At 45.7% G+C, this 15829-nt stretch overlaps 1 protein-coding gene across 5 annotated transcripts in view; it reads right to left on the reverse strand.

The window, feature by feature from the left end:
- Positions 1 to 12842: 12842 nt before the first annotated feature.
- LOC128339079 (collagen alpha-1(XXVII) chain-like) overlaps positions 12843 to 15829 on the reverse strand; it is a 285851-nt gene continuing 282864 nt past the window's right edge. For all 5 annotated transcript variants that reach the window (XM_053282602.1, XM_053282601.1, XM_053282600.1 and 2 more), the window contains one exon: positions 12843 to 14689. In XM_053282602.1, the coding sequence (XP_053138577.1) occupies positions 14543 to 14689 (147 nt within the window). In that variant the 3' untranslated portion in view covers positions 12843 to 14542. The remainder of the gene's footprint in view (positions 14690 to 15829) is intronic.

Genomic DNA, 15829 nt, shown 5'->3' on the forward strand with positions numbered 1-15829 from the left:
ATATCTATCTATATCTCTGACTGTCTGTCTATAAATTTTACTGTGCTTTTTGTTACCACTATTCAGCCTCATTAAAGATTTATTTACTTCATGAGCTGTTCTTCAGTAAGCGGGGGGGGGGCATTTCAAAATCTTGTCTCTGGGCCCACTCCAACCTTGCTACGCCCCTGGACAGGGGTGGTGAGCGGCTGTTCCATGAAGGCTCTGCCAGCCTATCTGGACGAAAGGTACTGTCTCAGGGGAGACAGAAAGATGCAGGCATTTGCAATTCACCTGTTATTCCTTCCTTTCCAGGACTGGGGGTGGTAGTTCCCTGCTAACTGAGCCAAGAGGAACTTTTAAAAGTGGAGATTCTCTTCTGTTTAGCAGAGGGAGAGCAATTCTCCCTATCCGTCCCCAGCACAGCATCCCTCCAGTGGTTGTTGCTGGTGCCTACCTTTTATTTCCTTTAGAGACTGTGAGCCCTTTGGAGACAGGGAGCCGTCTCATTGATTGTTTGTCTATTCTGTGTCAATTGCTTTGAGAACGTCTGTTGAAAGCGGGATAGAAGTGTGTACACAGGAACATAGGAAGCTTCTACCGAGTCAGACCCTTGGTCCATCTGGCTCAGGATTGCCTACACAGACTGGCAGCGGCTTCTCCAGGTTTGCAGGCAGGAGTTTCTCACAACCCTACTTGGGGAGGGAACTTCGGACCTTCTGCATACAAGCAGGCAGGTGCTCTTCCCAGAGTGGCCTCATCCCCTAAGGGTCTTACAGCGCTCACACATGTCGTCTCCCATTCAAATGCAAACCAGGTGAACCCTGCATAGCAAAGGGGACAATTCATGCTTGCTCCCACCTAATGGTGCAGCGGGGAAATGACTAGCAAGCCAGAGGTTGTCAGTTTGAGTCCCCGCTGGTGTGTTTCCCCAGACTATGGCAAACACCTCTATCGGGCAGCAGTGATATAGGAAGATGCTGAAAGGCATCATCTCAGACTGCGTGGGAGGAGGCAATGGTCAACCCCTCCTGTATTCTACCAAAGACAACCACAGGGCTCTGGGGTCGCCAGGCGTCGACACCGACTCGACAGCACACTTTACCTTCACCACAAAACCAGCTCTCCTCCTCATAGTAGTAATAGTGCTGGTTGTGACCAATGGCTCAATGATACAGCACAGGCTTGGCATGCAGAAGGTCCCAGGTTCAATCCCTGGCAGCATCTCCAGGTAGGGCTGGGAGAAACTCCTGCCTGAAAGCTGGGAGAGCTGCTGCCAGTCCGGGTAGACAATTCTGAGGTGGTTGGATCATGGGTCTGACTCAGTATAAGGCAGCTTCCTGTTCTATCCTCCAGGACTGGCATCATAAGAACAGCCCTGCTGGATTAGGCCAAAGCCCCATCCAGACCAGCATCCTGTTTCATGGCAGTTGCCTTCCAGGTGCATCTGGGAAGCTCCCAAGAGAAGAAAAGGCGGCATCTGCCCCCCTCCCATTGGAGTTCCCTTTCCCCTCGGGTTCAGGGCCATCACACCTCCTCTGGTCCTGATGAGAAAATGCAGCTACCAAGGCTAGTAGCTATCGGTAGCCCTGTCCTCTATAAATTGGTCTAATCTACTTTGTAAACCGTCTAGAAAGACTGGTGGCCCTCAGTTTCCAGGTGGCTCTTGAAAGCAAGCCTTTGAATGGCTCGATCCTGTGAAGAAGAAGAAAATTGGGAACAATATTGGGGTGCGAGGAGAAATCTCCAGGGATAGCTTCAGCCAGAGTGGGTAGCGCTTTAAAAAGAAAAGGAAAAAAAGGCCCAGGTTCTTTAAAGGGAGGAGACAGAAAGGTGGCACTTATGTGGATGTTGATCCTGCAACTGCGTGATACTTTGGGGGCAGGGGTGACTCCAAGAGGTGGCAAGGGATTAGTGGGTTCTCCTCCAAAATATTTCCCACTCCCCCATCCGCCAGACTGGGAGTTGGCAGCTAAGCATCAGAGACAACGCAATCACAATATATTATGGTCATGGATGCGAGAGCTGGACTTTGAAGAAGCAAGATAGAAAAAGCATTGATGCTTTTGAACTTGGGTGCTAGAGAAGACTTTTGAGGAGACCATGGACAGCCAGGGAAACAAACCAATGGATCCTAGCACAAATCAATCCAGAATTTTCACTCGAGGCACAAATGACCAGGCTCAAGTGATCATATTTTGGACACATTATGTAAAGACCCAGCTCCCTTGAGAAGTCCATCATGCTGGGGAAAGTGGAAGGAAAGAGAAGAAGAGGATGACCTGCAACCAGGTGGATGGACTCGATGGCGACAGCAATGAATCCCACCACTGAGAGGCCTGAAAGGCCAAGTGGAAGACCGATCATCCTGGAGGGAATCTCTCTATGTGGTCGCTAAGAGTCGAAACCGACTTGATGGCACTTAATCAATCAATCAATCAATCAATAGCTTGAATTAATTGTTTTTTAAAATAACTCAAATGTTTACAACAAGCCTCATTTACTCACTCCTCTACCCCAGAACAAGCAACAGAAGCCAGTGCAGCCAGGCAGGTAGGGGACACATTAATTAATTTGCTGCCCACTCAAGGAGGTCATCAGAGGGGGCCCTGCTCCGTGTGCCAACAATGAGGGAGGCTTGCCTGTCGTATACGCGTGACAGGGCCTTCTCAGTCGTTGCCCCCAGACTCTGGAATGCTCTCTCAGTAGGCCTCCGGTCCACAGTCTCCATCACAGTTTTTAGAAAGCAAGTAAAATCTTGGCTTTTTACCCAGGCTTTTAAATGAATGTTTCATTTGCAGCTGCTTTGTATCTTATGGTTGTATTGTACATGATTTTTTAAAAAGAACTTTTAATTAGATTTGTTTGTTTATATTCCATTTTAATTCTTATTGTGTAGTTTTTATGGTTTTATATTGTTGAATGTTTTGTAAACCACCTTGAGATTATTTTAATGCAAGGTGGTATAGAAATTTACAAATAAACTTTTAATTAGATTTGTTTGTTTATATTCCATTTTAATTCTTATTGTCTAGTTTTTATGGTTTTATATTGTTGAATGTTTTGTAAACCACCTTGAGATTATTTTAATGCAAGCCGGTATAGAAATTTACAAATAAATTGAAAAGAATTACACGAATCACCTTTTTAACCCATCGCCAAACCCTTGCTCCCCTAAAAACGCTCTTTGCCAGCTTTTTGCTCCCCGAAACGAGTTGTTCTCGAGTTGTTCTCGCCTCACTTCTGGAAGACGGAAGCGGGAAGTTATCAGCCAAGGTGCTGCTTGTGGCTTCCGCCCTATCAGAGGAAGAATGGCAGGGGCTGGGTGGCGAATCACGATGACAAGAAGCTCTCCCATCCAGACCGCTCCCTCCTACCAGACACCTACTGCCAAAGCTAGGCAAGCCATCTCCCATCTGCATCACAGCAGAATGTTTCCAGAGCTACAGCAGCATCTCTGCATGCCCAAACAGCTATTTATAAACACACACACACACACACACAGAGGATAAGTGTGATAAATTTGCTGGGAGATTCTAGGCCACTTCCTTGTGAGTTTTGCAGAAGGCTGACCAGTTAGACCTAAATATAGAACTTTGTGGCGACCAGCTGCCCTCAGAATGAGAAGAGAAAATCAAACAGGAGGCAAGCCGGCTAGAGCCTCTCTGCTCCCATTACTGGCCAACCTAACTCTCGGTTAGGAGTCCAGCAAAAAAAACCCCACCAAACATTTGAGAACCATTTCCCTCCCGGCCGCCGCGGGGCTGCTCCCGAGGCAGAGTGGAACTGCACAAGCATGCTAACATTCTCTGAGCAGTAGAAGCTCGCCGGATTCTCTTTGAACAAATCTTTCTCTCTCCAGAATCAAAGTCCTGGAGAGAATCAAACTCCCCAGAATCAAACAGCCGGCTGTTCACCGCAGGCCTTGACCAATTTTTGCTAGATCGAGGAGCCAGTCCGAAAGTTTAGGAGCCACACAACGGACCTGATAAAATTGCTGGAGTTCATGATGGACCTGGCGGATGCACTGGCAGATTAACGCATAGGCAAGACAGGCACTTGCCAACAGCGGCAGATTTTGAGAGGCGGCTCTTGAGAGTCATTCTTTGCTTTTGTTCATGCAGCTAAGCTGCTTCTCTTAGCTACAGAACTTTCTTTTGACTCACACAAGTAGAGCTGAAGGGATTGTAAATCCTGTCAGGTCAGCCGTGCCAACTGATTTACAACAGCAGCAAATTTTCAGGAGGTTGGGGGCAAGTTAATTTTTTTAAAAAAATTAAATGCACATGCACAGAAGCCCAAAATGGGCCCAAAATGGCCAGAGCTGTCATTTGGGTGGCAGGTGGGCCCACGGAAGGAGCTCTTGCTGTCACCTCTATTGCCTCAGTTTCCCCTCACTGCCACCAGCGCTGTTGGATCACCGCCCCCATCTTCACCACCATCCCACCGACTGTTTAAAAGGGTTTAAAAATTTTTTAACTTGCCCCCCCACCCCGACACCCAGCCTCGAGCTGGAGCAGCATATCTTTTTTTGCCTACAGGCATCCAAAAAGCTTAATACGCCCCTGGGTGGATGTGGAGTATGAATGGGCTTCTCTTCATCTCTTTTGCAAGTAACATGCTTAGAACGGAAACAAAGCTGCCTGGGACAAATGAAGATTCCATTAAATAATTCTGGATATCCTATTCTAGGCGCCACAGTTGTTATTGTTGTTGTTGTTGTTAATAATTCCCTATATAAACTGCTTCATGAATGATTTGTTGCTTTTGTTGTTGAAAAGCAGCTTTTAACTAAAACAAACAACGATTTGTTGTAAAGCAAAGATCCTATTTTGGTCTTTTGGTTAAAGGTAGAAAATGTATTTGTCTTGCAGTCTTGTTGTGAAGCATTCAAAAGATACCAGAGTCGTCATAGAGTGTTCAATTGCTGAATCTTCTAGGTATGCTGCAGGGGTGTGTATGTGTGTGTGTGTTTACGTAAGAACATAAGAACAGCCCTGCTGGATCAGGCCCAAGAAGGTCCATCTAGACCAGCATCCTGTTTCACACAGTGGCCCACCAGATGCCGCTGGAAGCCTACAGGCAGGAGTTGAGGGCATGCCCTCCCTTGCAGTTACTCCCCTGCAACTGGTACTCAGAGGCACCCTGCCTTTGAGGCTGGAAGTGGCCTATAACCATCCGACTAGTAGCCATTGATAGACCTCTCCTCCATGAAGTTATCCAAACCCCTCTTCAAGCCATCCAGGTTGTTGGCTGTCACCACATCTTGTGGCAGAGAATTCCACAAGTGGATTATGCTACAATACATCCACAAAATCAAAAACCTACTGCACATCAGCAGTGCACAATTATCACCAATTCGAACAAGAAGAACCTCAGTTATAATTGACCTGATCAGTTTTTTGTTGGGGTGATACTACGACGCCTTCTCTCTGCTATTCCCTCAAGTGAGATGAAGAGTTATTTCTCTTGTCAGCATTTTGGCTCAGATATTTTCAAAGAGATGTGAGGCTGGTTGGGAGCTGAACCAACTGAACTGCTCATGTAGAATTCATTTTAGCAGCACCCAGAAGGACAAAGGAGGAACATGGTGATTCATCAGAGTGAGGAGGGCCAGAAAACCTGGACCAGTCACAGGAAAACCCAAACAGGAACCAAAGAAGAACAAGGTACCACCTTTTAGACTAACCGATGTTTTTTCAAAGCTTTTTCATAAGCTTTTGTGGCCTACCTTGTTCATTTTTCTATATAATTGACCAACATGGCATTTTCACGACTATTTTAATGTTTCAATCCAAACATAACAGACGGAGTTTGTACAACAGCCTATTTTCAGGTCACATACGCCTGTCAGACTTCTCATGAGCCGGGAGATGTGCTGAACAAAATCAAAAGCCTACTGCGTATCAGCAATGCACCATAATCATCAATACAAACAATTAAGCCTCTGTTATAATTGATCTGATCAGTTCTCTGGTGGGCCGATACTATTTTGCCTTCTCTCGGCTATTAAGTGGAACAAACAGTCATTTTGCTTGCCAGCGTTTTGCAAGCCCAGCTGAGCAGTTCCAATAAAATGCATGTGAACTGAGTGGATTTAGCAGAGCCTGGATTTACATTTCCCTCCAGCATTTCACAAGTTAAAATGGGGATACACTTGTGTGACATCTCCTGTTCCCCTAGTCCCCTCTCATTGTGGTCCCCTGCTCCCCCAGATGATATTGTAAATGAAAAATGTATCTGTGGAAGATGACCAGACTTGTGCATTTAGTACAGCTCATAGCGTGGCAGTCCTACTAACAACATTTTGACAAGGTATAAAAATAACCCCTGCTAACTGAGCAAAGAGGCACTTTTAAAAAGTGGCGATTCTCTTTTATTTAGCAGAGGGAGAGCAACTGACCCTCTCCATCCCCAGCACAGTCTCAAGGTAGTGTGCGTAAGAACATAAGAACATCCCTGCTGGGCCCAAGGCAGCCCATCTAGTCCAACATCCTGTTTCGCACAGTGGCCCATCGGATGCTGCTGGAAGCCTACAGGCAGGAGTTGAGGGCATGCCCTCCCTCCTGCAACTGGGACTCAGAGGCATCCTGCCTTTGAGGCTGGAGGTGACCTATAGCCCTCCGACTGGTAGCCCTTGATAGACCTCTCCTCCATAAAGTTATCCAAACCCCTCTTATAGCCATCCAGGTTGTTGGCTGTCACCACATCTTGTGGCAGAGAATTCCACAAGTGCGTACATATGCATTATTATGTGCCATTATAGATACCACACACACACAAATATTGAAGAAGTGTATTTTACACGTCTGTTCTATTTACAAAATTATAATATAAAAATATAAAATAACATTTATTCTATTTATAAAATTGGATTTATAGTTTTATAGTGCCAGAAACTCACATTATGAGGGGCCTCTGGATTTTTTAAAAACCCCAACCAATTTTCAATTAGTCATTTTGACATAATTGGTTGAAAAATAAGGGACAAAGGAATTTTATGTGATATGCAAAGAAACAGTGTGGGTTGTGTTGCTTCTTCAGTTAGTCATGTTGAACTGTCGAACTGTGTTTCTGTACATTAAAAGTTTTCATAAAGGCTAGCAAAGGAATCATGTATTTTCATGTAAAGATATTTCCAATAGGCATATTGCAAGCTAAAATTTTTTTTTTGGTTAGATGGCTAGTTTTTCGGTGCATCTTTGCGAAGTAGCTATGTAAAAATAATTTTTTATTTCTGTTTGCATTGTCCTTTCGGTTGCAATAATGGTTTTTGTAATGCTACGGGACCTTTTGACATAGCTTAGGGCCTCAAGTGCACAGTCTGGCTCTGCTTTTAAGACTTTGCAAAAGAGTAGGATTTCCCACATTCCCAGCCATGCTATCACTGCCCCCTGGTGGCAGGTGTTGGGTACATGAAGAGCAGAACTGGGTGGGTAGGAAAATAACCGGCGTATCTGTGGTGAAGGGAAAAATACAAGTACCACCTTGTTCTCAAACCCCACATGACGTCTGGCTTTTTGGCTCTGGGGGCAATATTCTCTTCCTCCCCACCCCAACCCCTTCTGCATAAATTTCCCCTCTGGCAGGGAATGACAAGTCACAGAAAAGAGGCCCTTGCAAAAAACCAAAAACAAACAAACAAACAAACAAAAAACCTCTGGGAAGTTTTCAGTGTGCTTATTTCTTGCTGAAGAACAGGCTTCTTTAAAGGCACAAATGTTCACCAGATCAGATTGCCAGGGGGCCAGTCTGAAAAACACAGACTGGCAGGTTAGCAATAAAAAGCCTGGAGGTCATAGTCAGCCTAGCAAGGATTCCCGAGTTCCTGTCTCAAACCTTTAGACACAATACCATTTTTAAACACTGGTAAATCATTGAGTGGGAGGGACGGGGCCTGAGGCTCTCCAGATGTTATTGGACTACAACTCCCATCATCCCCAGCCACACTTGCAGATGGGGATGATAGGGCTTGTAGTCCCAACAGCGAGTCTGACTTTTAAAAGCCAAATTATGGGTTACGGCCCCTATTTCACATGAGTATACCCCTATGGGCATAGCACACAGCAGCCAGAGCAGAGACCTCTGCAGCCTGACATGTCGCTGATGGGTGGGCGGGCAGACAGGTAGGTCTGGGCGGTGGTCCTTCTTATAAAAAGAGGAGGGGTTATTATAAGCACAGCCCTGTTTTCATCTGCAAAACACGGGAGGCTACGCCCAGCCCGACTCCGGAGCAAGCACTCCTACCATCAGCAGTGGGTGCTAATACCATTCGGTTTTTGCCCTGCCACGAAAGAACTTACCTCTGTGGTGTCACCAGATCTTCACCCAGAGTGTGTGCTTGTGATATATCTGCTGCTGCTACCAACTGGATCAAGGATGCAAAGAGGAGAAGACGGAAGCAAGCAACCGAGGGGCTTCACTTCAAGGGCGCGGTCGCCTCCTCTTCCTTGCCGACCGTCTCCAGACCTGTCTCCGCTGCTCTCGGCTGCCCCAGGAACCTTTTGAGCTGCTGCTGTGGAGTGCTGGCGGTGGCTTTAAACATATAGAATCTTCCAAGACATTCCAGTTTTGTGAGGTTAAGCGAAACCACCTAGCTCAGCAGGGTTGGGCGTGCGTGGCCTGCAGAAGGCCCCAGGTTAAGTGGCTGGCGTTTCCGGGTAGGGCCCCCATCTGAAATCTGCGAGAGCTGCTGCCGGTCAGTGTAGACAGTCCTGAGCGAGACGGGACGCAGCAAAAGGCACCTTCGTTTGTGAAGAAGGGCCCAGTGGTGGAGCAGTGGTGCTTTGAACGCACAAGGTCCCAGGTTCAGCCCTTGACAACTGCAGGCAGGGCTGGGGGGAGACACTGCCCTCCCCTGAAGCCCTGGAAAGCTGCTGCCGGTCCGTGCTGTCAGCTCTGAGCTAAGTGGACCAAGGGTCTGACTCTGTAGGAGGCAGCTTCACCCATTTTTTTCCCTTTAGGAGTGCCTGTACTTTCCCTGAAAGCTAAAGGACAAAAGAGCTCAGGGTGGCCTCCACAATGCCAGCCTACAAATCTGTAGAGCTCAGCAGACACGGTTATTGCCAGAGAGAAATGTGAAGCTCTCCCCACCGCTATTTGTTTCCCGGTCAGGAAAAGCGAAGACCTGCCACCACCAACTCTGAGGAGGCTGCCGAGCTTCTAAAAGGCCCATAGAAGGGAAAATCCCACCAGGTGCAGCTTCTCTCGTCAGTAGAACTCTATGACGGGAAAAGGCCCACCTGGGGGAAAGGCCTGCTTCTCCGCAGCTCTTTCAAGCCGAGGTCCAGAGCCACTGAAGGCAGGGGAAATGCAGACACTCCAACGGCATTTTCCTCTCTCTCTCTCTTTCAATAAAGTAAATTTCTAGCCATTTTAATCGAGAAAATATAAACAGCAGCATATAGGCTGTATTCCACCTAATGGCTCACTCGGAAATTAAACTGGCAGATTTCTGGCCAGTAAGTTTGAAGGCCCTAAAGTACCCGATAGGCACTAATAAAAAGCAATTTTATTAGCATTTGATACAATTAAATAGCATTGAACTTATTAAAGGTAGCTGTCCATTAGCAACACACACACACAGAGACACACAGACACACCAAAGTAGAGTAGATCATAAGTTTGCCCACTCTGACAAACTATTCCCGGAGATCTTTCTCCACCCCAAAATATTTTTCACAATATCACAACCACGGGTATTGACAGGACTGTTTTCAGTAGTGACTTGGAGATGGTTGCCCATTCTTGGAGACTTCAGGCCTGATCTGAAGGGTTGGGCAGCCCCAGCTGGTAATTACCTTTATTGTTATTGTGATCAACTAAAAATGTATTTGGTATCAGTTTATTTATTTGTGAAATGTGGAATGTGTATACCGCCCAACTGACTGTGTGCTTGGTGTGGTTGACAATCAAGACATTCAACATGAAAATCAGAACTGAAACAATAATAAAAGTGAAGAAACAAATTTTAAAAACCTATCACAACAAAACCAGTACAGCCAGTAAAACCACAAAAGGGCCAGTGGGAACCATATAAACAACAGAATTAGAAGCCAAATGTCTGTAATGTCTACTAAAATGGTACTTTGGGCCAACTAAATTGTATTTATTATCAACAGGAAAAGGTGGGGCAAAAATCAATAAAAGAAATAATACATAAAATATCACAAGTCAATGTGCAAGCTTCCAGGTTCTCCAGAACACTTCTTCAGCGGGCGTTAATGTATTAGGCTTCCATCCCTGCTGTTCTGCATCAATTCCTTCCTTTCCCTTTCAGTTTACCTTCAGGACCCGTTGCCGCAACATTTCTGATTGACAGGGTCTGACATGGGCACTCTAGGTGTTGATTTGGGTTGGGGAAATGATATGGCAGAGAGACAGTGAAGAAGGACAACGTTTTGCATACTCTCCAACATTTCACCCATACAAAAGGGACATATTTGTGAATCGCCGACATGCAACCCACGCCGAGGCAGGAACCTCAGATTCATCACGGGCCATAAACCACCTTGGCATGGTTTCACACAATCATGCTCATATTAAATTAATATTAATATTACCTACCTTCAACCCAGATTCGAATGATTCTGTGAATTAGGCCAATACTGGGGGGGGGGGGAACAGGCCGAGTATACTACTAGATGCAGTTCTCTTTGTGCTGGAGACTTACTGTGTCTTTTAAGTATTTGCTTTATTTGCAAATATACAAGCAGAATATAAAATGGAGTCTAATAAGGAAGGCAGGAGAAGGCCCATAGAGCAACTAGGATAAGCTCGCAGGGGCTCCTGTTTCAGCTAACTCCAGCTAGAAACTCTGAGCTCATGCTCTCTCTCTCAGCAGGAGGGGTGTCACCAAGCTCCAATGGGCAACTTATTCAAAATTTGAGAGTACCACTAGGTAATCTTGTATTTATTTCCAAGAGCTTGAAATACCGCATAACTGGGGCCACCTGAAGGCAAGACAGAAGTATGGGCAGACTCAGGCTAACTCACAGGCACATCCATTTCAGAAAAACCAGAAGAGGAAAAATAGCTTGGGTGGTCAACGCTCCCCCAAACTATAACTCAACGGGATGGAATGTTCACTGACTCAGAGAGCTGTTAACAGACAACCAGGTGCATGAAGGTAACGGAATTCAGTGACAAAGACAAGGGGGTGCAGGGCAGTGTTCCCCCCAGCAGGGATTCCCAGATGCTGTTGACTACAATGCCTATAATCCCCTATCAAAGGCTATTGCAGCTGAGGATGCTGGGAGCTGTAGTCAACAACATCTGGGGATCCCTGTTAGAGGGAACACTGGTGGAGGGGAAAGAGGGCTTGAACAAAAAGAGCAGGAGATGTATCTGCTGGAAGCATTCTCCCTCAAGACAGTCACAGCTCTATCTGCTTCTGATGGGGAAAGGTGCCTAAAACTTTACTACGATCAAATCCTGGAACTGCTTCAGTATAAGAGAGATCTAATATTATTCCCAGCACTGAGAAATCCTTCCTACCCTGCACGACTCCAGAGGTACCTTCCTTTCTCCACCAAGGCAATGTGTTCAAATTTCAGTTGAATTGTGAACCTTGTAAACGGCACTCCCGAGATCACCCCCAGATTTCCAAGACCAGAACTGGGGAGACCGGTCCAATTATTCCTGGCAATGACGCAATCCTCTGGAAAACAATGAGATTTAATATTCTGTCCCTCACTTGCAGACCTTTGAAGAGGGAACACCCCTCACCCCCACCCACCCTGACTGATCACACACACACACACACACACACACACACACACACACACACACACAGCTTGCTCCCATTAGAAAGCAAAAAGCCACCTACTGTGCTAGCATTTGCTCTGGAAACCAACCGCATTGGGTCTGGCACAAGCATGCAGTGCTTCTGGGGTGCATTTGGGTCTGACAATAAAATATCAGCTGTGGCCACCCTCCAAGGCCATATGTGGCTGCCCTGTCTCCCTTCATGAGAACCCACAGGAGTTGCACGAGGCTCAAGATCTACTGGGAAGCCAGCTTGTTGCTTGTGGCAAGAAACAGTAATGGGGTGATAAATATGGAAGCGTAGACAACACACGGATACAACTTTCTGTATGACTTGAACAGTGCTACTACAACTGCACTTTTTTTTTTTTAAGTGCACATTTTGTGACCGGTTGCACATTTTAAAAAAGCCTTGGATCTATGCCCTCCTTGGGCTCAGCCGGCAAGATCTTCCATCTCTTCCTGCTGGTTCTGCCTTGCCATTCTCTCTGCCCTGCAAAAAATAGGCTACCTGGAAGCCATACCTTCTGGCTTACAAGGTCCCCCGCTATTACTAAGGGGTGAAAAAGAACTCTGCACATGTTCAGAGTCACTGCTGGTGATTGTCGCTTCACACTCTCCGAGGCAACGCCCAAGAAACAAACACCACAGAAGTTCTGTTTCACTGCCTCAGCTTTAAATATTTATTTTTAAAGTTATTTTTTTTTTTAAGGAAAGGAAGTGATTGTGAACAAAAGGGAGCATCCATTGCATGAAGACATACGAAGCCACTGACTTTGTATGTCACTCAGAGGTCAAGAGAGGGGTGGGAGAAAACACAAAGATGAGCCACCAGAGGGACAAAAAAGCCACAGAGCAGAAGCAGAGACTGATCATTTCACCAAGAAGGCTCTTCAGGACAACAACAACTTTGAAGAGTTGATGGGTTGAATGACAAGGCCTTGCTTGGGTAGGCTGAAGTATTCCAGAAAAGCACGAGATCAGAAGGGAAAGATGAAGGTACTGGTGGAAGGTACAAGACAGCTTCTTGTAATGTTTTAGCTCAGTTAAAACCAAACTGAAGACAGGTTTCCCCCCCTCAAAAGAATACACATAGATTAAGACTCACATATATTTTACGAAACACAGAAATCCAAAACAGGCACCAAAGCGTTCAATACAGTACGGCCACCGATTACATTAATATTACATTCCTTATATAGAATAAAACGATTACCATAATATTAATCCTCCTCTTTTTTTAAACTCCAAATTTACATACAGAGTCTAGATTTCTACAAGACAGAACAAAACCAAACAGAACAGAACAAAACAAAAAAACAAAAACCCTTCCAAGACCGACTGGGTGAAGAAACGGCAAGGTACCTCTGACATCGGTCTTGACAGATGGACCCCAAAGATGTGGGTCGACTTTTCACTGCTGTGGTTGAAAGAGTTGTTGGATTTTCAGCATCAGAGGTTGCCACAAATACAAGAACTGGCATGGAGAACAGACCCGGAGTCAATAGACTCAGAGTCGACATAAAAATGGAACCAAACTATTGAAAGAACAAAAGTTAACACCAATTAGTGTTTTCTCTCTCTCTCTCTCTGTCTCGTCATGGTTCCCACTGCAATCTAATGCTTTGGTGAGTAAGTTATACAGACATGCGCACACACGCGCACACATGTATATATATATATTTATAAAAGCAGAGAAATGTGTTTCTTGTAAGCTTGACTCTTGCTTAAAAACAAAATAGAAAAAGACATTTCCTAAAGGACACACTATGTTACACACCCATGACAAAGGACTGTTCACGAAACCTGGATTCCAAAGAACACATAAAACCCCCACAGAATATTTAATGCACTTTTAAGTTAAAAGTCCATTTGTAGTTGTTTCGCTGAAGATCACAGCTCTCCTCCCCGCCTGCTCTCGTTTTAAAGAGAACTCACCAAGGCTGAGGGTTAAGTGGGCTTGTGATGAGACACCGTAGCACCTCTTAGAACCTTAAATAGTTTTAGTCATATATAAAATAACACATTTCTTTCCTTAAAAAATAAAAGAGCACCAGGTATTTCACAGTGAGAGGTAGAATCAAATTAAACAAGCCCGCCCGCCCTCTCTTTCTCTCCCTCTCTCTCTCTTTTCTATTTAGCACCAATCTCTTCTCACTTCTTACCTACTTTGGGTTCTCCCCTCCTCGTTTGCACACGCGAAAAGGGATGTTTTGCTCTCCCAAAGGGAAGAAGGATTTTGGTTTTATTTTTATTTTTGCCTTAAATAAAATATATATTCTCTCTCTCTCTAATATTGCACATCAAAATGCTTCCTGTTCCAGAACAAGCAGCAGCTGAGAACAGTTTTGCAAATCCGTATTTCCAAGTCTCCGTCCTATCTCTTCCCACAAAGCCCTGCCTGTTAGACGCCATCCCAGAAAGCCACAATTTGGTAACACGACAATGTGGGCTGGTTTACAAGATCTTGTGTAGCATTTCTTTGGCTGAAGGGGAAACAATATCTTTGGGTGTAGGATTGTTCGGGACAACTGGCCTCCACTTCAACTTCCTAAGCTTCCTGTGAATTAAGTCGCGTCTCTACCGGAGCCAACGCTCTCTCCTGGTCCCCATGCCGGAGAACGAGAGTCTTGACAGACCAAGAGTTCCGTACGATTTCACCGAGCATTGTGGTCCAAACAGTAAAAGGCTTAGCCCTCTGTGCCTCAGAGGGACGGGCATGGAACGAGCTCCGCTCAAAAATGCAGCATCCCCAAAAGTAAAGAAGCCAAAGCTTAAAGCACTGCTGAATCCCCACTTAGAGGAAACACACGGGTCCGACCTCGAGGAAATACTGCTTCCCTGGCTCGGATGGCGGAAGGTTGTGGACGCCGACAATGGGCAGTTGGTGCAGGTCCTGCGTCCGGAACGTAAAGAGAGTCTGATGCCATTTTCCGTCTTGGATCTGAATGCAAAGGAAGGCAGGAGGAAGGGAGAGAGAATGAATGAATGAATGAATGAATGAATGAATGAATGAATGAATATGCTACATTGCAATCATTGCTTTTGTGCAGGGCTGCAAATGTTGGACTACAATTCCCACACTGGAAGATGCTGGACCACAATTCCCTCCTGCAGATGTTGGGCCACAATTCCCACGCTGGAAGATGCTGGACTACAATTTCCTCCCTGCAGATGTTGGACTACAATTCCCATGCTTCTCAACTACTGGCCACTATGGCTGGGGATGATGGGAGCTGTAGTTCAAAAACAGCATATATAGCTCGGGGGCCAAAGTTGCCCAGCTCTGCTTTTGTTCAATGATCCCTTGCACTTCCCCTACAACCAACAGCACAAGAGTGTCACAAAAAAGAATTAAGGGTTGTGAGCACCTTGGTTTCCTCTGTGGTTTTCTTAAAGGCTGAAAAGGTAAAGGTAAAGTTGTGCCTTCGAGTCGGTGTCAACTCGTGGTTGTCTTTGGTAGAATCCAGGAGGGGTCTACCATTGCCTACTCCTGTGCAGTATGAGATGATGCCTTTCAGTATCTTCCTATATCGCTGCTGCCCGATAGAGGTGTTTCCCATAGTCTGGGAAACATACCAGCAGGGATTCGAACCAGCAACCTCTGGCTTGCTAGTCAAGTCATTTCCCCTCTGCTCCATTAGGTAGCTTTTAAAGACTGAACCTGGCATGATATTCCCTTATTTTACTGTTTATTTGTTGACTACATTTTTATCCCGCTCTTCCTCCAAGGAGCCCAGAGTGGTGGGCATGGTTACGATTATCCTCACAACAATCCCGTGAGGCAGTTTAGGCCGAGAGGAAAAAGTGTCTGGCCCAGAGTCACCCAGTGAGTTTTATCTTATGGCTGAGCAGGGATTTGAACTCAAGTCACAACAGCCAAGCTAAACTTGCAGGTTGAAAGACTTGATGCCTTCCAGCACCAGTTTCTGGGCGAGCAACGTTATCCTTGCAGAGCCAGGGTGGCACAGTAGTGGTGATTATCAGGAACGGACATTTAGACTGTATGCTTCTTCTCAAAGAGTTCTCAGAACCATAGAAAAGTAAGTAAGAGGATTCCCTCAGATTATCTATGTTGATGTTT

Source organism: Hemicordylus capensis, chromosome 17, assembly GCF_027244095.1.
Source record: "Hemicordylus capensis ecotype Gifberg chromosome 17, rHemCap1.1.pri, whole genome shotgun sequence".
NCBI lineage: Eukaryota > Metazoa > Chordata > Lepidosauria > Squamata > Cordylidae > Hemicordylus > Hemicordylus capensis.